The sequence below is a fragment of the Mesoplodon bidens genome (assembly GCF_964165515.1).
Source record: "Mesoplodon bidens genome assembly, chromosome: 11".
NCBI lineage: Eukaryota > Metazoa > Chordata > Mammalia > Artiodactyla > Ziphiidae > Mesoplodon > Mesoplodon bidens.
The window spans coordinates 5458431-5479562 of record NC_138167.1 but is presented as its reverse complement, the minus strand read 5'-3'; the positions used below and the strand labels follow the sequence as shown (position 1 = coordinate 5479562).

Sequence of the window (21132 nt, the reverse complement as noted above, 5' to 3'; positions counted from 1 at the left end):
TTGGCACCTATGGCCCCCCTCCTCCCGCCTCCTCCCGCCTCCTCCCGCCTCCTCCCGCCTCCACCCGCCTCCACCCGCCTCCACCCCGGCTCTTCCTGCCCTGAAGTTGCAACACCCCACTCTCCCTTCCCCTCCCACCTCCTCTCTGCTTGACTTTTCTCGGAGTTCTCCGAACTCAGGCTGCAGTGCCGGCCTTCCGGGTTTGAGGTCCCTGGGACCCGGCTGTGATCCGCGCTCCAGTCTCAACCCTCCACTCCCCTGCCCGACGCCCGGGCTCCACTCCGGACCCTGCTCATCCTGGGACTGTGTCGCTGCCACTGTCGCCTCTGTCCACCACTGCCTGAGCCCTGATGGGGGAGTGAGAGGCCACAGCTGGCCGGACATGGGCCTCCCCACCGTGCCTGGCCTGCTGCTGCCGCTGGTGAGACGGGGGACGGAGGGCGGGGTGGGCTGGCGGGCGAGCGGCGCCTGGGCCGGGCCCCAGCCTCGGGCCTGCGCGGCCTGACCTCAGACACTGCCCCATTCATTCGCTGCCCTGAGTCGGGAGCAAGGGAGGCGTTTGAAAGGCAGGGAGGAAAAGGGGTTCCCGGGCTGCCAGGAAGATGGGGGCAGGTGCCCACGGCGGGGGCGGGGGAGTTTGTTAGGAAACCGAAAGGAGTGGGAGAAAGAAGGTCTGTCCTCTCAGAGTCCAGATGGTTCTGAATTGTGTCTGGCAGGTCAGCATTCTTGGGCCGTGGAGAGGCGAGGCTGCCGGTGAGCCCGGCTGAACACACCCTGCTGGAGGGCAGGGACTGGACGCCAGCGAAGTGGGGAAACTGAGTCCGGGAGAAGCCCTGGCTTGGGGCTGGTAGGCTTGGGATGCTGTGTGTTGGAGGCATTTGGGAGGGCGATCGGTAGCCGGATAGGGACCCGGCAACGCCGTGGCCTCCCCAGGCCCAGGCCTCCCACCCGGGGGGCACTCTTCACCCTGGATCTGTGGCCACTGTCTGCGGGCCTGACCCTCCTCCCGCTCCTCAGAGCTCTGGACCTGCTCCCCAAGCCCTTCCCACGGACCCAGACAACAGAGCATTTGCTTTCTTCTTCCACAGCTCAGTTTGGGGAAGTTGGTAGACAGTTGTTTTCGTCACTGGAAAATGTCCCTTTCTCTTGCTTCAGGCTTGTTTCAGTGTATCCCTGACCCCTCCACGTCCTGCAGTCGTCCTGCGCAGAAACCCAGCCCCTCGCCTCCACCTAACTGGGGGCACTGCGTTGGTCACTTTCTTCAGGGTTCCTGCTCTTCCCTGGCCAACCGCCACTCCCCCCTCTCTTCCCCCCTCCCCCCACCTCTCCTCCCCCACCTCTCCTTCCCCACCTCTCCTTCCCCCACCATTCCTTCCCCCGCCTCTCCTCCCCCAACTCTCCTCCCCCCACTCTCCCCCGCAACTCTCCTACCCGCCCCCCCGCCTCTCCTCCCCCACCTCTCCTCCCCCCACCACTCCTCCCCCCACCTCTCCTCCCCCGCCTCTCCTTCCCCCACCACTCCTCCCCACCTCTCCTCCCCCCACTCTCCCCCGCAACTCTCTTACCCAACCCCCGCCTCTCCTCCCCAGCCTCTCCTCCCCCACCTCTCTTCCCCCACCACTCCTCCCCCCACCTCGCCTCCCCCACCTCTCCTTCCCCCACCATTCCTTCCCCCACCTCTCCTCCCCCCACCTCTCCTCCCCCACCTCTCTTCCCCCACCTCTCCTCCCCCCACCTCTCCTCCCCCACCTCTCCTCCCCCCACCTCTCCTCCCCCACCTCTCCTCCCCCCACCTCTCCTCCCCCACCTCTCCTCCCTCCACCTCTCCTCCCCCACCACTCCTCCCCCCACCTCTCTTCCCCCACCTCTCCTCCCCCACCTCCCCTCCCTCCACCTCTCCTCCCCCACCTCTCCTCCCCCCACCTCTCCTCCCCCCAGGGTCTTGTACTGTGTCCCCACATCATCCCTTTCTCTTCTGTCCTGTCTCCTCAGACTTCTCGAGCCTCCTTTCTGAACCCTTCTCTCCAGTTCCTCCCGCTCCCTCTGCTCTAGTCCACGTTTCTAGACCCTAGTTCCCTGCGCAGCACCCCGCCACCTCCTGTGGCCCCAGGCCCACCTTTCTCTCCTCTGCAGGCTGTCCTTCCCATTGGCTCCCCCTGCTCCCCATCCAGCTGCCCTGCCTTCTCTTGTCTCCTGGCAGTAAATCACCCGGTCCTGTCCTGACTCCCTCAGGGACTAGCTGCCTGGACTTGAGCAGCCTACATAACCCTCATGCCTTGCTTCTTTATCTCTAAGATGGACAGAATCGTCACTACCTCGTAATGTCGTTTTGAAGATGAAATAGATAGATATATATTAAGTATTCCATTCATGTGTGCCTGCTCGGCACTAGATACTCTTTTAGGTGCTGGACTTACAGCAGTGAACAAAAATCTCTGCTTTCACGGAGTCTCTATTCTAGTACAGGAACAGGGTATAGCAAACAGAAAGCACTCAATAAACTTTAGCTTTCCTATTGTTAATAGTATCAGTAGTGGTTGTAATTACTCAGTGGCTTCTGCGTTTGGAAAACAGAGGCACTGGGGGAGGCTGAACAGATAAAGGAATGTGCCTGGGGCTGCAGCTGATCCAGCCCGGGTTGGGGTGTGACAGCTAAGGGACCAAGCTCAGCCTGGAGCTGGAGGGGAAACAGGAGCTGTGCAGTGCTGGGTGAGGCTGTCCACAGGCTTTCCAACTGCCCGCCACTCAATGGGCAATGCAGGGAGCTGTGATTGTGTGGCGGTGGTGGGGGGCGTGGAGGTGGGGGAAGAATGCAGGAGAGGCTGTAAGAGAGCACATAAGATCTTGCTGCTCTCAAGGGGCTGACAGTCTTGGAGCCGAGACAGCTTACAGCAAAAAATGATTTGAGAGCACCCGGGCGGGGGGGGGCGGAAATGCCCGCAAAAGCCTTGCGATGTGGTGCCCTGGATCACCCACGGGAGGCAGAACCGGGAGGGGTGTGAGTGCCGTGCCGCTGCCTTTTCTGCTCAGCGGATCTCAGCTCCAGCGCCCGTGCTCCCTGCAGAGACGCAGAGTCCACAGTCGCCCGTCTCTGACCCAACTGAGAGCACAAGCCACGTATTCACCTCAGCATCCCTGCGGGGCCTGCGCCTCTACCGTGCTCCTTAACTGTTTGTTGAATGAATAAAGGATGGAATGAGGGATGAAATGCCTCATAGAAGAGTGGTTTTGGAGCTGAGATTTAAAGCCACTCACTGGCAGCAGGCTGGAAAGAAAGGGGACGGGTTTGGGGTAGAGCGGAGGAACGGAGAGATGGGATTTTGTGTTGGGGGCTGGTGGTGGCAGGAAGCTGAGCACCTTGGCTGCAGGGGAAGGACCCTGTTGAGGAGCAAGAAGACGCGAGAAAGAGAAAATTGGAGGAAGTGGGGGAAGGGATGGAGAGAGAATCCTGACTGTGGTCCCAGGTAGAGGAATTCATTCATTCATTCATAAATGGTTCTCTCAGGGCTGCTGCGCCTGGGCATGTGTCCAGAATAGCAGTGAGGTACCTCTGCAAGTTCTCATTCAGGGAAAGAGTGACCCATGGAAATGATGCTTGAGGTCCGGCCCCGGAAAGGAAGATTCCCACACCTGTGGGTGCAAGTTGAAGCTTGAATGCAGATAAGAAAGCGTGTAGGATGGATTGGAGCAGGAAAAAGGCGGGAAGACAGTTGCAGTGATCCGGGTGTGAGGCAACCCCTGGACTTGGAAAGGACTGAGAGATGACAGGGGAGGTCTGGCAAGATGGACTACAGACTGGATGGCAGCACAGGAGGGACGGGGGCCTTGAGGAGAGAAGGGTGGCAAAGAGAAGTTGATGGTGTGACATTTGTCCAGGTCAGGAGGTCGATGGATTTCCTTTGGGGCACGTTGAGGGTCTGGAGAATAGCCAAGTGAAGTGGGCATCTAACAGGCTAGAGCAGAGGTTCTCAGACTCATGTCTGCCTTTGTGTCGTTCGTAAGTGACACAGAACCTTCACTCACCAGAGATGCTCAAAAGGAGAGGAAGGCTTGTCAGCCTCTGCTGTGAGGGTGTTTGCGATTGTGCATGTGTGTGGGAAGGAGAGGGGGAACTCTTCCCCTGGAGATAAATATATGCCTACAGGGAGGCACTGACTCCCATCTTCCCACTTTGGTTTTCACTGGCCTTGACTGGAGTGGAAGACAGATAGTCATGAAATCACCCAATCAAACCACATTTATTTCCCACTTCCAGTTCTGGGTGCGGAGGATGAGACATTATCTCTGACCAAAACACTCATTCTCATCTCTCATCGCATCGTTTATGGTCTGTTTGGGGAGATCATATCTACTCACCAGACGTAGTTACGGAAAGAGCCCCAAATAGGTATAGCTTATTCATATTTTTAAAGTTCACAGGGTGGGTGTGTATCTCATGAGCTGGAGTGGGGGGAAGCCTCATTAATGGGGGGCTTCCGGAGAGGGAGGCCGGGTCTCACCTGGGCCTTGGAGGAGAAGCTGTCATGAGCTCCCCAAAGATGTTGACATCAAATGAACACAAGGCATTGTAAGTTAAGGAACAGATTAACGCAGGACGGGACAGGGAGGCTGCTGAGTGGGAGCTAGACCACGGGGTCGCTCTGCTGTCCCCGCTCCTCCGCCCCCAGGCTGTGGCCCCAGCGCAGGAAGTCACACTTCAAAGCCTCCCTAGGCGGAAGTTATGGGGGAGTTGGAGGGGTGCTGGGCCACCCCTTCAACTGTCTCTCCACAGGCACCCCAGCTTCCTGCGCTTCCCCTGCTCCAGGCCACAGGCACACTCAGGCTGCCTGGGGTCTGGGCGCTCAGCGTTCACCTCCTATTTCCGCTGTTTTGCTGCAAGATGCAGCGGCTGAGCACTGGAGCCAGCCAGTGCCAAGGAATGGTGCCTGCTGGCTCCTGGGGTCGGAGTGGGCTGGCTCGGGGGGCTGCTGGGGACTGGGGGGGATGCGGGGAAATGGTGCTGCTTGTCTTACATCCCGTCTTGCTCTCTCCCTCCCGGAACTGGGTGCTCAGGGCTCTGGAGTTTTGCCTGGGCTGTCAGTGGGCTTGTGGGAGGGGGATGTGGAGCCTCAGAACTGGCCACATTTCCTAAGGATTGTTTGAGGACCCCAGGGAGGTGCCCAAGCCCAACCCAGCTGGCCAGAACCAGTGAGGCTGTGGGAAGGCAGTGAACCCGGGTGGGAGGGCAGCCTTGGTTTGCTCCCTTCTGGAACTGGGAAGTGTCAGGGGGGCTCACGTGAGAAGCCAGGGAAAGGACAAACCCGCAGAGAGACTGGCTGAACCCGGAGGAGGAGCCTGGGCGGGGCAGGGTCTGAAGGAAGGATGCTGAGGGGTGGGAAGGAGCTGAGTGGCCCTCAGGGAGGGGCGGGTAGTGACCTGATGGGAGGAAGCAAGGGGTCGGGCCGAGACTTCCCTTTGGGATGGAATGGGATAGGGAGCCATTTCCCGAAAAAGTGGGCCAAGAGGGACTGAGGCCCATTGCCTGGCTCCTGGGAAGAGGAGGGGAGGAAAGCGGGCTCTGAGTGGGGATTGGAAGGAGAGACTGGCCCACAGGAGGAAGGGATCGGATCGGGTCCCAATTGCGGGCTGGTCCCTTCAGCCGTTCTGCTGACTCATGACCCTTGAGGAGCTGGGGAAGCTGCTGGTTCCCTCTCCCTCCCCTAGATTCCCTCCCTCCCCTGGCCTGAGTCACCGGGCAGAGCTGCTGGGAAAAGATTTCCCTTTCCCGGATCTGACTTAACCCCCAAGGTGCTGGAGATGGCGGTGGGAGGCACGTGGCCTGAGAAGGTGCCTCTCCCTCCTTCCCGGGAAGGACCCCCCACCCCCACCCCAACCCGCCGCCGTTCTTTTCCCTGATGCCGTCTCTGCCGGTTGGCTCTGCTGCCAGCCGCCTGGATGGAATTCCAAGCGCCAGTGACCTTAGGTGCTGTGAGCACTTCTTCGGGGAAAGGAACCACACTTTCAGGACTGGGAAGTCTTTCCCATAAACACTCCACACTTTTCCTGTTGCTCTGGAAGCCTCAGCCCTGTTCTCAGGGGAGGTGGCACAGCGCTGGAGTGGCCAGGGAAGGGTGCTGCCCCTGGGTGGGGAGGGCGCCCTACGCCCCTGGGGGGTGGCAGCTGGGTTTCTGAGTGTGGCTTCCCCTGTCTGGGGCTGGGGCGGGGGCTTGGGCTTCCGGACCGCTGCAGCGACACCTAGCGGGGGACTGGGGCGTGACCTGCCTACAGCCTTGGGCTGCCAGGCCCTCCTGTCCTGGGCTGGGGTTTCTGGGATCTGATTAGCCTGTTGCTCCCAAAGTTTAACATCCTTGGAGGACATCCTCTTATCTTCACGTAAGGCGGCCTTTATAGCAGAGAAAACAAAATCAAGGCCCAGGGAAGGCCAGGAAGAGGCTGGTAGGAGGTGAAACAGCAAAGTCTGGGTTGGAGCTCAACACAGCCTCCTGGCTGTGCCGTCCCTGCTCTGAAGCCAGGGCTGGGCGAGTGATTCCGGGGCGGGGGGGCCGGCCTGGGGCCGGAAAACAGGCTCCCGGGACACCCCGCTGGGCAGAGGGCAGAGGGACTCCCTGGCACGCCCTCAGCTCCTGGCTCGGTGGTTTCTGAGCCAGATCCCCAGCCTCCAGCCGGCTCCGATTGCAGGTAACCTCCATGCCTGTGCCCACTCCCGCCCCACCTAAGCCTCACCACCTTTCTACCCCCATCCTTGACCCCGAGCTTTCCCTTTTTCTCCGCTCCCCATTTGCCCTGGCCAACCTGGGGTATTCGTGCAGGTTTACTGGTGGAAGGGGATGCAGCACGGAGTCTGAGGGCAGGATCCTGAGTGAGGTTTTGGTACAGATTTACAAAGAAACTCTTCCTTTGGTTTCTACCCGCTGTCCAGGAATGGTCCCCACAGGGACAGCACTCACCTCCACTCCAATCTGATGTTACAAAAAACCTTTTTAATGGCATAACGTAATTCAGGAAAGTGCACAGATTCTAACTGTTCACCTCCGTGAATGTGCACAAAGTGAATACACTGTGAACGCAGCACCCAGATGGAGAAGCGCCACCCCAACCTTTAGGGCTACTCGTCGGAAGGAAGGGCCTGTTCCCAACCCAAAAAGCTCCTTGAACATCTGCCCTGTGTCCAGCACTAATAGCTGCTTTGGGGAAATAAGGCTAAGATACAGCCCGTGCCTGGAGTTTACCAGCCTTGAGTTGGAAGGACAGAAATGAATACACAGGACGACCAGAGAACAGTTAAGATGGCACAGTGCCGACAGCCTAGGCTTGGAGGAGAACGTGGCGTGTGAGCGGGAGTGGCCTGGGGAGACTGTTCCGCTGAGAAAAGACGAGCTGGGAAGGCTTTAGACTCGCTCCCTGTGAGACCCCACCCCTCCCTCTCCTGACGGGGCCTCCTCCATCTGACTCTTCCCCAGGTGCTCCGGGCTCTGTTGGTGGATGTGTACCCCGCGGGGATTCATGGGCTGGTCCCTCACCCTGGGGACCGGGAGAAGAGAGAGAGTTCGTGTCCCCAAGGGAAATATAGCCACCCTCAAAATAATTCCATTTGCTGCACAAAGTGCCACAAAGGTAGGAGAAAGGGATAACCGTGGAACTCCTCAGTTAGGGGGACCTGCTTCTTCCTTTCCTTTTTCCAGATGTTCCAGAACGCGGGGTCCCTGATTTGGCTGCCTCTCCAGGGCTCGGACTTTCTCCCTCCTTTCCTCTCCCAGGGACTTCGGGGAGGTGCCCGGGCCGTCCTGGGGCTGGGGGTCCGGGCTGCAGCCTAACCCCGACCCCCCAATCACAGGCACCTACCTGTACAATGATTGTCCGGGCCCGGGGCTGGACACGGACTGCAGGGTGTGTGCCCGCGGCACCTTTACCGCTTCGGAGAACCACCTCAGACAATGCCTGAGCTGCTCCAAGTGCCGGAAAGGTGAGTCTCAGCAGGGGGCAGGGCTCTAAACCGACTGGGTCAGGTGGGTGTTCAGAGGGGTGTGCGCGTCTTGTCTCCAGGGGAAGGTACGAAGCTGTGCTGCTGCGGGTGGGCAGGGATGCGTGTGCACAAGTGAACGAATGCATGGGTGTGAGCGTGCGTTACCCAGAGAGACACACCCGGTGGGGACAGTGGGAGCTCATACCCCATCTACTCCCCGCACCAGAAATGTACCAGGTGGAGATTGCGCCTTGTGCCGTGGACCAGGATACCGTGTGTGGCTGTAGGAAGAACCAGTATCGGAAGTATTGGAGTGAAACTCTCTTCCAGTGTCTGAACTGCAGCCTCTGCCCCAACGGCACGGTGCACCACTCCTGTGAGCATGGCCCTCCCGGCCCGGCTGGTCACCCCGTCTTCGGAGGGCGGTCTCCAGCTTGCTGTACCCCTGCCCCTCCTGGTTCTCCCTCCGGCCCTCGGGGTGCTGGGCCATCCTCCTTCAGCTGTGCCGCATCTCTCCCTACAGGCAAGGAGAGACAGGACACCATCTGCAACTGCCACGTGGGGTTCTTTCTAAGAGATGCTGAGTGCGTCTCCTGTGCTCAGTGAGTACTTCTGCCGGCTGCTGGGCACTGGATCGGGACGGGAGGGGGCGCTGGGGGAGGGGCTCTGGCTCCTCCAGGCTGTTTGGATGGGAGACACTTCATGTCATGATACCAGCCAGTCCTCCCTGCCCCCAGCTTTTTCCTAAAATCTCATGAAGTCTCTGTGGATAGAGGCGCATACCGCAAGGACTTGAAGTTCTTTTTAGACGTTCAGATGTTTTGGGCAAGACGTTCAGATTCTTGGGCAACAGGCCCTCTACTATGGATTCTAGGAATACACTTTTACATCTCTGAAATCATACTGCATCTTACAACAGTTGACGGTGTATCGTGGTTCAGTTGGCACCTGCGCATGTGTGTGTGTGTGTGGGGGGGGATGTAAATCATGATGTCTCTGATTATTGATCTTAGGTTTAATACAGTATGCACTTTCCTCCCCAGTCCCTTTGACCACACCTCCTCACTCCTTCTGGCTCTGCAGAGGCTGTTCTTGCACACTTGCTTGCAAAGAGGAAACTGAGGGTTCTAAAGTTGAATTGCCCTGGGTTTACATCTCAGGCTAGCCACGTATTGGCTGTGTGAGCTTGGGCAAGTGACTTAACATCTCTGAGCCTTAGTTGTTTTTACCTTTAAAGTAAGGATAATGACATCAGGTTGGCAAAGTTGTAAGAACCACAAAAAAGAGCCACAAAGTGTCTGACAAGAAACTATGTTCTTTTTCCCACTAGTCTCTTCCCCTTAAAAGCACTTCTACACCCCTTCCATGTGGTTCTCACCATGAGCTTGTGAGGTGGGCAAAATGACCTCTCCCTGCTTTCAGATTCCTGCTGAGAACTCACCTCCTCAAGTTCCTTCTAGGACCCCTGATGTAGTTCTCATTAGTCCATGCTGCCCAGTGCCAGCTCCAAAACGGGAAGATGCGCTTGTTCTAGAGTGTTCTCTGGCTGCCCCCAGCAAGATGTGTTTTTTAATTGTTCACATGCATGCTAGACCCCTCTCTCAAAGTTAGGTGTCACCAGCAGTGTCATCTAGAGAAAAAGCTCTTTAACCTCTTTTTTTCACTGGATTCTCATCAGTAAAACAGTGATAAAATAACAATTCAATGACAGCATTTATCGAGGGCTTACTATATGTCAGGCATAATTATCTCACTTAATCCTCAATCTTGACAGTGGGTAGGATCCCTGTTTTACTGATGAGGAGACTGAGGCTTACAGGTGAAGTGATTTGCCTGGAGTCATACTGCTAGCCAATGAATGGGGCTGGAATTTATACCTGACTCTGACTGCTTTTAACTCTTTCTCTACCTAGCTTCTTCAAGATCAAATCCAGCTCTAAAATGAAATGATTTGGGGATTAACTAATGTTTCTTTCCTCCGCATCAAGTCCCAAGATAGGATTAACTTCCATTATATCAAGAGATGGCTAAAATATTTGTAAAGCCAAGAATTTCCAACAATCTGTGTGGTTTTCTTATTTTTCTTTTTTTTTCCTGTATTCCTCTTACGGTGGGCCCCTGCTCACCAGCACTCTCTTCTTTTAGCTGTAAGAACACGGAGTGCGAGAAGTTATGTCCAGCTCTACCTGTAACTAGTAACAACTCTCAGGACCCAGGTGAGGAGAATTGTCCTGGTGCCCATGCCCGTGGACCCTTTCCTAGTCATGCCCCTCCCCACCCATCCCACCCTGCTACCCCCAGAGCCCCTCTCCTCTGACCACAATCTGCTCTGTTTCCAGGCACCACAGTACTGTTGCCCCTGGTGATCATCTTTGGCCTTGGCCTGGCATCCTTCCTCCTCATTGTTTTAGCATGCCGATACCAGCGGTGGAAGCCCAAGTTCTACTCCATCAGTGAGTGGCGCCTTTGGGAAGGGAAAGGGCGCTGGTAGGAATGCAGGAGGAGGCTTCAGAGGAGGCGGGAGGGAGGGATGCACAGGCATGGAGGGAGATGAGGAGTGTCCCCTTGGTTCGCTGGCGAGGACCCCACTGGCACGAGGTGGTCTTGGACGGCTGGTGAGAGCTCATACTGCATCAGTAGCTCTCTCGTCCCTGGGGCCACATAGGCCCTGAAGCATGTCACCACAAGTACCCACCGCCAGCCCCATGATGGGCGCCAGGGTTGAGAGAGGAAGTGAAATCTGTGACGCTTTGTCTCTTTTTTCTCAGTTTGTGGGCAGTCGGCTCCTGTAAAGGAGGTAAGATTAAACCGGGGAACTACTCTCAGTCTTCCCTGACTGTCCATTGTCATCTTGTAACACCCAAATCACCCGGAATCACCCTTCGTCCTGGGGCTCCCCTGATTCCCTCTAGCCCCAACTCCCATCCGGAATCCAGAAGACGGAGGGCTGGGGCTGTTTTTCCTCTTCCCCGCTAATGCTGTGCCTTCTCTCTCTCTCAGGGGGAGCCAGAGCCCCTGGCCTCGGCCCCAAGCTTCAGTCCCATCCCGAGCTTCAGTCCTGCCTCCAGTCCCACCTTCACCCCCTGTGACTCCCCGTGGTCCAACTTCAGAGTCACATCACTCCCCAGAGAGATGGACCCGCCCCACCAAGGGGCTGGCCCCATCCTCCCTGCGCCTCCAGCCTCCACCCCCGTCCCCACCCCTGTGCAGAAGTGGGAGGCCAGCGCCCACGGCGCCTCCAGCGCCCCCGCTCCGCTCGCAGATGGTGAGTTCCTCATTCATCCCCGCAGGGAACCCCGGCCGGGGAGGCGGGTGGGCGGGGCGCCCGGGGCGAGTGGGCGTAGGCCGGGCGGGGAGGGCCGCCGCTCCGGGCTCACCGCGCCGCCTCCCTGCAGCCGACCCCGCGACACTGTACGCCGTGGTGGACGGCGTGCCCCCGTTGCGCTGGAAGGAGTTCGTGCGGCGCCTGGGGCTGAGTGATCACGAAATCGAGCGGCTGGAGCTGCAGAACTCACGCTGCCTGCGCGAGGCGCAGTACAGCATGCTGGCGGCCTGGCGGCGGCGCACCCCACGGCGCGAGGCCACGCTGGAGCTGCTGGGCCGCGTACTCCGCGACATGGACCTGCTCGGCTGCCTGGAGGACATCGAGGAAGCGCTGGGCGGCCCCGCCCCCATCGCGCCCGAGCCCCGCCTTCCCCGATGAGGCGACGCCCCGGCCCCTGCGGGCAGCCCTGAGACGGCTGCTTCCTGCCCCAGGCAGCCTGGAAGGACTTGCGAGATGCCCTCTGGACCCCCGTTTTTCTGGAGGGGAAGGGTCTTGGCGGAGCAGGCATGATCTGGCAGCCACTTAACCTGGTGCTACTCCCTCAGTGTATATAGCCTTTCTCAGCTGCCTGAGCACTGCCAGCGGGTGAGCTGTGGGTAGTGTGTGGTGTCAGAGTGTGTGTGTCTGTGATGTGGAGTGTGTGTACTCGTGAGAGAGGCTGAGTGTGCCAGGAGCCCAGACGGTGGCTGCGGGGATGAGGGGCGCCATGCCTCATTGCCCATTTTGGACTTGGAGAACCCAGCAAGGCTGCTTGGGGGCCCCCGGTTGGTCCCTGAGCCTGTTGCACAGTAGATAAGCGATCTTTGTATCCATTATGTACACTAATAGAACCTTTGTCCCCCTGCCTGGACAAGCACACAGAGTAAGCCGAAGTGTCCCAAGGCAGGGGAGGCACAGAACGAAGGGCCCTCCCGCCGGAACTGTGGACTTTTGTAAATACACTAAAAGCCCGGAATTAAAGCTCCGCTCCTGGAGGGAGGGACCTTTCTGCGTGGTGCGTGTGGAAGGCGGGGCCAGAGCCGTGATCCTGGCGGAGGCGGGGCGGGGGGATACCTCACCCTCGTGCAGCCTACTAACAGAGGAGTCACCTGTGCTCAGTCTGTGACTCCTCACCCCCCAGGTTCTCTTTGCTCCGCCCTCATCTAGTGCTGGTTGGACGGCCATCTTTTTTTTTTTTTTTTTTTTTTTTTTTGCGGTACGCGGGCCTCTCACTGTTGTGGCCTCTCCCGTTGCGGAGCGCAGGCTCAGCAGCCATGGCTCACGGGCCCAGCCGCTCCGCGGCCTGTGGGATCTTCCTGGACCGGGGCACGAACCTATGTCCCCTGCATCGGCAGGCGGACTCAAGCACTGCACCACCAGGGAAGCCCCTGGACGGCCATCTTTATGTACAACTTTATGTGGGACTCTGGTGTGTCTGTGACACATCAATGCACAGCTCTTGATCCCCAAAGTCCTCAGAGCAGGAAGGGCAGGGTGCCTGGGGAAGTGTCCTTGAGGTAGAATCCAGGGGTGGAGGTGGTGACCAGCGCTCTTAGGGAGGTATTCCCTCACACCTCTCTGCAAAGGCAAGAGGCAGGTGTCAGGTAGGCAGGCATGGGGTGAAGAGTGAGGCTAAAGGCCCCTCCCCGCCATGACCCCCCTCTGGTCCTGCCCTCCTGTGTTGACCCGCCCCCCCACCCGCATCCCCTCTGGCTCCATACTGGCCTTCCCCTCCGCTCCATCCCATGCCAGCTTCCCTTCTAAACTTACGATGTGGACAGGGGCGTGTCCAGGTGTATGATGTGAAGCCCCCGCATCCTCTGCAGTTGGACCTGAGTCAGCTTCCGAGGTCTGCTGTCCCCAGGCTCTCCCCAGGGGACTCTCTCAATCCTTTGGCTGGCCAGTTCCTCCCGGATCTCTTGGAGCATGTCCTCGGCCCGGAGCGGGTGAGGGGAGGGGCTGTAGCTGGGTCCCAGGAAGGGCCCCTCTTCTTCCTCGTCCCCTGAGGATTCCCAGGGGCTCTCCCCAGCAGAGTCAGTGTGGGTCGGGGAGGGGGAGAGCTGCCCCCGAAGTCGGGCGCTATGTAAGGTTTCCACTACCACATTCTCTCCAACCGAGGTCCTGTCTTCTTCCTCAGACGAGGTCGGTGGGTCTCCCCTGGGAAGGCTGCCTCCTTTCTGGACACTCTCCTCTGGCAGTTCAGGGGCGCTTCGGCGTTGGGGAGCTTGGGGGTCAGGAGGCTGGGGATGCAAAGGAGCATCTCGGAGGTCCAGGGTGGAGAAGGTAAGGCGAGGGTCCCGCCGAAGGGCCCTGGAGCGTAGACGGTTTGGCAGGAAGTGGGACGCCTTGGGGGAGCCTGGGACCAGAGTGCCATAGCCAGAGTCCGAGGTATCATCTGGTACCGAGGGAGCATCTTCATCTGTGTCTTCTGTCACCACCAGCTGGGGGATGACGGTCGAGGACTCAGGAGTCCTAGAGTTACTAGCAAATGGTCAGAGTCAGATGCTGAGGGGTCAAGTTCAAGTCCAGGGAGTCTCTCTGGATCCCTCCATCCAGAAATGGGCCCTCCTCCAAACTTATTTTGGTATCACTCTTACACTGGACTGATTGTTTTTCTCATCTCACTGGCTAGACTGTAAGCTCCTTTAAGGCATTTTAGCCCCTGCACTCAGTCCAGAAACTTGTTATCAAGTATTTGCTGAGCGCTTCCCGAGCTCCCCTGAGGTTATCCCCCAGTGATGGAGTCTTTTTCTTCTCTATAACCGTGCTGCTCAACAGCCGTGTTATTTTGGGTGAAACTCCCACGCTTTCTGGGGATTTGAACTAGCCGGGTCCCCGCAGCTCTGACATTCCACAAACCCATACTGAACTTCACTCTCCATCCCTGGTCTGGGGAACCTGATTCTCTCAGGGAATTTGTGCCTCTCGTGCCTGTTTCCTTCACCCTGTGCCAGCCCTAGGCTGGCTAACCCCATAGGCTGTCTCATGTGGCCTTTTGCACGGCTGGTGTCAACCTGTAGCCTGGGTTCCTCAGTCTGGTCCCAGTCCCCCCAAAAGGTGTCATACCATCTCCCAACCTTGTGGGCTCCTCTGCCCTCCCTCCCTGCCTGCAGCCCCCCTCCTCTGGGAGGCCTTGTACGCCCGGTAGGTCTTACCTTCCCTCTGTGCTGCTCTCAGAGCCTCCCGCGGAAGGCGTGGCGGGCCTGGGGCCTGGGGCCTCCCTGTCCCGGTCCTGATAGAGGGCCAGGAGCTCCCTCTTCTGTTGGATGTACTCCTCTGCCTTCAGCTTTTGCAGGGTGACCTGGGGTGGGGATACGTTCATTAAGAGCTCTCATTTATTGAGCACCTGCTGTATGCCAGGCACCATGCTAAGTGCTTTACATACATTATCTTGCTTTATCTTCACCACCACCCTATGAGGCAGATTTTTTTGCTCCTACTTTACTCCTGAGAAACAGAGACTCTGAGGTTAAGTAACTGCCAAGGTCATGCCGCGGGAAAGTAGGACGGAGCCAGTATTTGAACTCTTGAGCTGGTCCTAGGATGTGTGGGGTAAACATAAGGCCCCTTTTCCTACCTGTACGTTCTTCCTGCCTCTCACATCCCCTTGGCAAGCCAAGGTCTGGTCTGTTTCTTCCTTCAGGAAGTCCTCCCTGATTGGTGGTGATGGTGGCATAATTGCTCTGAATGATGCTGGGCCCTCAGGTTACTCTTTCTCCTACCACCAGGGCAGGCAGGGGCAGGCTTTGTCCTGGGATGAGGACTCTGTTGTCCTTCAGAGTTGACAACAAGACCATCCCAAGAGGAATGGAGAGAGGATACATTATATTTTGTCTTCCTTAGCATTTTCATACAGGCGCCACCGGAATGAAATAGTGATATCTGAGAAGTGGTTTATAAAGCACCTCTACATGCAGGCGGTCATTTGACACACACCATCACCCTGCAGTATATTAGCCAATTTTACAGATGGGAAAACAAGACTTAGAAAGATGAGGGGACTTGATCCAGGGCGCACAGGTAGAGAGAAGCAGAATTGGGACTGGGTCTTTCTCTGTGAGTCCTAGTTCAGTAACTGCACTATTTTTCAAGGGCAGCCTTAGAAAGGGTCAGGAATTGCCAAAGGACAACTTTCTCTTGGGGGAGGGGAGGGATGGCAAGGGAACCCTTGGAGAGGCCAAAGGCGGAGGCTTGGCAAAAAGAGGTGGTGGAGGCTGCTGGGGGCGGCGCTGATACCAGCACTGGCTGGAATGGCCTTATCATTGTGCACATATTGAAGTACTTTCATGCTGGTGAGCAAAGGGCTACTGCCCAAGCCTCCCACCTTCCTTCGCCAGGACTACCCTGCCCTCCAAGATCCAGCAGCAGAGGGATAGCATCTGGCACAGCAGGGGGCCTCTAGGACCGCCCCCCCCCCCCCCGCTCCCCAAGCTCTACTCTGATTGGTTGATGCCCATTACATTCTGGTTATTAAGTAATTTGAATATCCCCCTTCCCCCACCCCCTTCAGGTATATGAACCAGCAATTCTTAGGCAACTCTGGACCTTCCCAAAGCCTCTCCAGAAACACAACGGGGTGGGGGGTAGCTGGGTCTGTACAAGAGACATGTTGGAGAAAAGGATGAACAGGGACAGGAAGATGACCTCAGGCTTGTGTTTCCAGTTTTCCTGCCCTGGCTTCCCAGTCACTGTCTCATGCAAGGATTCTCAGCAGTCTCACAAGACTTGCTCTGCTGGCCAGAGCCAGGGATGATGGTGTCTGGGGGCAGGAGACCAGCACACCGGGCCAGGTCCTGTGACCTTTTCCGCATCTGCCAGCTGTGCAGAGTGAGGGTGGGAGGAGCCGCTCTTGGGGTCAGGGTGGGGCCGGGGTCAGGGTGAGGCCCGGGCAGCCTGCTGAGATGCCCTTTGGCCCCATATGACTCAAGTTCAGGTTTATCTTTGGGATGTCCAGGATAGAGATGGTGTGTGGAGGAAAAGAACTGGGAGGAAGGCGGCTGGGGGATGGTCTGGAAGGAACGTCTGTCCCATGCAAGCATCTCCACTAAACTCTCCCGTGGGCCCATCTGGGAAGAATCAGGGAGGCAAGGGGTGGGGTGGGGATGGAGGACCCGACACCTCAGGTACCAGGGACGGGGCTGGTTGAAGCGCCCCGGCCACCCCAAAGGCTCTCTAGCAAACCTGGGAGGATTTTCGCAGCTTGGGTGAGAGGAGAGACGTGTTGGAGGCAGGGTGGGAAAGGAAGAGGAAACTGGTGCTTGGGCCTGAATGTGACATCCCCACAAAGCCGGGAAAAGGGAGGGCTCCCCCCACGCCATGCTTCCTCTTCCTTTGCCCTGGTGGGGAACTGAAGCCTTGGGAGGAAATGCCTCCTCCCCCTGCTGCCCCTGGAGCGGCTCCCAAATTCACCCGCTGCCCTCCCCAAGTCTCCCATCACGGACGAAAACCATCTCTTGAAGTTGCCCTCGGCCAGGCACTCCTGGCCTTTAGAAGATGTTGGCATCTTCTAAAGATGACAACGATAAACACCCTCATTAAGTGCCGGGCGCGTGTCAAGCAGCTTACAAACATAACCCTCCCGTCTGTCCTGCAACGTGGTTCCCATCACCCCTGCAGTTCCCAGGTGGGGCCGGAGCTGAGAGAATTGCCGCAGATGATGAGTGAGGGCTGGGCTGCGGGCCCTCCGAGCCCGCCTCTTTCCTCCGTTCACCTCTTGGCCTCGTCTCTGATAGCTCCTTGTTCCTGGCACTGGTTCCTTTTCCTCTTCCCAGCCCCTAAACATGGGCATTTCCCAAGATTCAGTCTCTCTCCTCTTGAGCAGCCCATTTTCTCCAAAAGCTGAAGCCACACAGCCAGACCCGCTGGGAATAAATCTACATATGTACGATTCTGTAAGGCGGAGAAAAACCACTCTGACCCCTGGGATCAGTAGGTATTCTACTGCCCTCTTCAGCTTACAAGGACTGGTGGTAACTGCGAAAAGGATTCCCGAAGACTTTGGTGTGAAGCAGTAACAGGACAAACTCATTTCAAAGTTTCAGGGTTTTGGGTTTTGCAAGGGGACGCGGGGAGCTTGTGCGCTGCTTGGTTAGGTATCGGAAATGCCTTCTCTACCTCAGTTAGCGTGGAGTAAAACTCCTGGGGGCTAAATTAGTTTGTGTAATAAAATACCAGCAATTGGGCTTCCCTGGTGGCGTGTGGTTGAGAGTCCGCCTGCCGATGCGGGGGACACGGGTTCGTGCCCTGGTCCGGGAAGATCCCACATGCCGCGGAGCGGCTGGGCCCGTGAGCCATGGCCGCTGAGCCTGCGCGTCCAGAGCCTGTGCTCCGCAACGGGAGAGGCCACAACAGTGAGAGGCCCGCGTACCGGAAAAAAAAAAAAAAATACCGGCAATCTTTAGTGGTTCCCCTGGGGGTTCCAAGGAGAAGGTGGCGGGTCTCTTCTTGGGCTGGGGGGCGGTGGTGTAGAGAGGAGGCCCCACTGCACCGAGAGGGGGGACTCTGATCCGGCCTGGAGCACGGGTCAGGGCAGATGACCCACACCCTGTCCCCTACCTCTGGCTTCCTGGGCACTGTCACCATCTTGTTTAGGTATCCAAGGAAATGACAGCCCCGAAGGGCTGGAGGACACAAGACCCTGAGGTTCTGCCTCTCGTCCTTTTTTCTTTTTTTTTTTTTTAATGGCATAAACCTCCTATTTATTTTTTACTCTTGTAATTCCGAATATTTAAATATAGTGTTTAAACAGAGACTAAGCTCTGGTTTTCCTTTTCTCAAATAAGCTCTCCACATCTCGATACGATGCCATAGGTAAAACTGTGGGAAGAATGCTTAAAATTGTTTAAAGAACAAGACTATTTTTACGCATCCTCCAAAGTTTCAAAGCCCTAATTACCTGATGTGCAAACGACAAATCATTATAATCTATTCATTAAAGCAAGTCCTATGAGAAGCACTACTTTGAGTTAAACTCTTTAAAAATAGTGCAGTTGCATTCTTTAGAAATCGTCTACACTATGATTTCTTAACTTGTTTAAAATGCCTCTTCTTTTTATAAAAACGAGGTATAACTGACATATTAGTTTCACGTGTACAACATAATGATTCAACATTTGTGTCCATATGAAGTGATCCACACAACGTCTAGTGAACATTCGTCACCGTTGTTACAAACATTTTTTTTCCTTGCGAAAAGAACTTTTAGGATCTGCTCTCTTAGCAGTTTTCACAGTTCACCCTCATTTCTCGCCTGAACTCTAGTCTGTGTTTCCATATTTCCACAAACCCCTAAGAGGTCTCCACTTGGCTGTCTCCCATTACCTCATTTCCAAAGTGCTTCTGTTTAAAACTAAACCTTGCTACCCATGCCCCACGCCACCCAGGAAGCAACAACTAGACAAACAGGTTTCCCTTTCTAATGATTTCAGTTGTCATTGCCAAAGCAGCCTTTCACACAGGAACCTCGGGAGCAAGTCATCCTTTGTCCTTGTGGACCTGAGTTACCAAGGCACCATGTTGCCTGCTTAATCTGAATGGTTTCTTTGAATCTTCCCTACGAGACAAGGACTGTTATTATTTATATCCATCTTGCAGGTGAAGAAACGGAAGACTAGGGAGGCCACATAACTCACCCAAGGTCACCCAGCTAGTAAGAGGTAGAGCTGGGGTCTGAGCCATGGGTTCGGTAGAGGCTTCTGTCGGCCTCCCTAAGGCTCACCTGTCTCTTCTTTCTTCTTCTTTTCTTCTTTTTTTGCACCATGTCCCTAAGGCCGTGGCAGTCAACCTCGATGTTTCATACCCAAACTAGTACGGGAAATCTCCCGCCACCAATCTCTCCCGCCCCCAGCCCACCTGTCACATGCCACCTGACAATTCAAGACAAAACACACGGATTTCACCATGGCCTTCCCTAGCTCAAGAATCTATAGTGGCTCTGGTGTCAACTTGCCAACCCAATTCAATTCAGTCTCGTCCAGTCCACACTCTTCTACAGGCCCTGGGGTCCCCTAGAACTTGGCGTCTCATCACTGGCTCCACACAAAACCCTTCCCTCCAGACTCAGACAGACACGCTGGTTGTCCCCCGAATAAACCCAGCCCAATTTCTCCCTTGAGTCTTCTGCCCAAGGTCTTCCCCATCCTTAAAGTCCAACTCAAATCTTCCCTCTTCTTTGGCAATTCTGCTCCTGTAGTGGGTTGAATAGTGGCCCCAGAAAGATGGGTCTAGGTCCTGACCCCCAGAATGTGTGAATGTGAGTGGCCTTGTTTGGAAAAAGGGTCTTTGCAGATGTGGATAGATCCTCAGTGCAGGATCTCAAGATGAGGTCATCCTGGATTTTGGGTTAATGACCGGTGTCTTTCTAAGAGACAGGAAAGGGAGATTGGGACACAGAGACACATGGAGAGGAAGACCACGTGAAGATAGAGGCAGAGAGTGGAGTGATACTGCCATAGGCTAAGGAACACCTGGAGCCCCCAGGAGCTAGAAGAGGCCGGGAAGGATGCTCCCCTAGAGCTATGGAGAGCTATGTCAGCCATTGCCTGGCTGACATGTTGATTTTCAACTTCTGGCCTCCAGAACTGTGAGAGAATGTTTCTGTTGCTTTAAGGCACCAAGCAGTAACCAATATGGCTCCATTTGGGTCTCCCTTCCTTTGAACTCCTTTGGCTTTTGTTGCATAAATCTGCCCCCCCCCCATCACTCCACTCCACTAGTTAACATTTTTACTGCTCCTGTGTCACTCACAGGACAAAGTTCAAGTTCCCCAGCACGGCATCCAGGGATGGGCATGATCTGGTGGCACCTCCCTCCCGGCCTCTCTGCCGTTGTGCTGCCCTTGTGCTTGATGCCCTGGTAATGTCAACCACTCAGCTGATGGTGCACTCAACACACACAGCTGCTTCCGATTTCCGACCTTCGCACACTCTGCTCTCCATCTGGAATGCCTTTCCTGCCCACCTTGGTTCCCTGACGTGCTCCTAGATGCCCGCCCGCGGTGCTCAGAAAGTAGCTCCTCTGTGAAGCCCTCTCTGTCCTCTGAAGCATCCCTGTCGTCTGCACAGTCCCTCTCCCAACCAACCCACCAGACAGAGCAAACCACTCCCTTCCCTGTCCTAACTCCATTCCGTCCACATGTTTCTGTTATTTGTATACTTGTTTGTCTAGCTAGGCCGCAGCATGTATTCTGTGAGGGCAGAAATGGCGTTATATTCTTTTCTGATTCCCCAGCACCCAGCCTGTGCGCACCCAGCAGGTGCCCCGTTCATGTTTGCTGAACGGAAGCTCAAGTTCAGCAGTTGTTTCACAGCCTCGAAACCTTCAGGGGAGGCTGTCTTGGCTCTCCCAGGGACTGGTGCCCTACCTGGTCAAAGGCTTTCTTCTGTGCTCTTTTTTTTTTTTTATACTTTTTTTTTTTGGCCACACCATGCAGCTTACAGGATCTTAGTTCCCTGACCAGGGATTGAACCTGCACCCTCGGCAGTGAAAGCATGGAGTCCTAACCACTGGACCGTCAGGGAAGTCCCTCTTCCATGCTCTTAAGGTTGGTCAAGGCTGTGTCTCCCTCTCGAGGGTGCATCGGAGGGGCAAGAGGTCTGGTCTGAAGCTGTGTGCACCCCACCCTCTCTCTCCCCATCCTCCACTCTTGTGCACTGGATCTGAGCTCCGCGGCCCCGCCATCCCCCTGCTCCCACACCTGGCTTCACATACCTGGGCCTTCTGGGTCTTCTCCAGCCACAGGGCACGGTCTGTAGCGCTGGGACAGTACACAGTGAGGGCGCTGGAGACGCACTGGAATTCGGTGAGGTGGATAAGCAGGAAGCTGCCTGGGTGGAGGAGAAGGTCTGCTTCCAGGGCTGGACTTTAC

General features: G+C 56.4%; 2 protein-coding genes across 2 annotated transcripts in view; one reads left to right on the top strand and one right to left on the bottom strand.

Moving 5' to 3' along the window:
* Window positions 1-37: 37 nt before the first annotated feature.
* Window positions 38-12262, top strand: TNFRSF1A (TNF receptor superfamily member 1A). Its single transcript, XM_081249964.1, has 10 exons — window positions 38-421; window positions 7461-7614; window positions 7835-7963; window positions 8190-8339; window positions 8487-8565; window positions 10109-10179; window positions 10303-10416; window positions 10732-10760; window positions 10964-11228; window positions 11359-12262. The coding sequence occupies exons 1-10, from the start codon at window positions 383-385 to the stop codon at window positions 11664-11666; spliced, it is 1338 nt and encodes a 445-aa protein (XP_081106090.1). The 5' UTR covers window positions 38-382; the 3' UTR covers window positions 11667-12262.
* Window positions 12263-12351: 89 nt separating this feature from the next.
* PLEKHG6 (pleckstrin homology and RhoGEF domain containing G6) overlaps window positions 12352-21132 on the bottom strand; it is a 44395-nt gene continuing 35614 nt past the window's right edge. Inside the window, exons 16-19 of the mRNA XM_081249963.1 lie at window positions 20976-21091; window positions 14423-14568; window positions 13038-13748; window positions 12352-12845 (exon numbers count right to left, since the gene is read on the bottom strand). Coding sequence (XP_081106089.1) covers window positions 12836-12845; window positions 13038-13748; window positions 14423-14568; window positions 20976-21091 — 983 coding nt within the window. The 3' untranslated portion in view covers window positions 12352-12835. The remainder of the gene's footprint in view (window positions 12846-13037; window positions 13749-14422; window positions 14569-20975; window positions 21092-21132) is intronic.

What these genes read in the sequence shown, in the direction of transcription:
- TNFRSF1A (XM_081249964.1), top strand. Translation starts at nt 383, where the DNA reads ATGGGCCTCCCCACCGTGCCTGGCCTGCTGCTGCCGCTG. An exon ending in TAACAACTCTCAGGACCCAG is followed by an intron (nt 10,180 to 10,302) that starts GTGAGGAGAATT and finishes CTCTGTTTCCAG; the next exon opens with GCACCACAGTACTGTTGCCC. An exon ending in GCCCAAGTTCTACTCCATCA is followed by an intron (nt 10,417 to 10,731) that starts GTGAGTGGCGCC and finishes CTTTTTTCTCAG; the next exon opens with TTTGTGGGCAGTCGGCTCCT.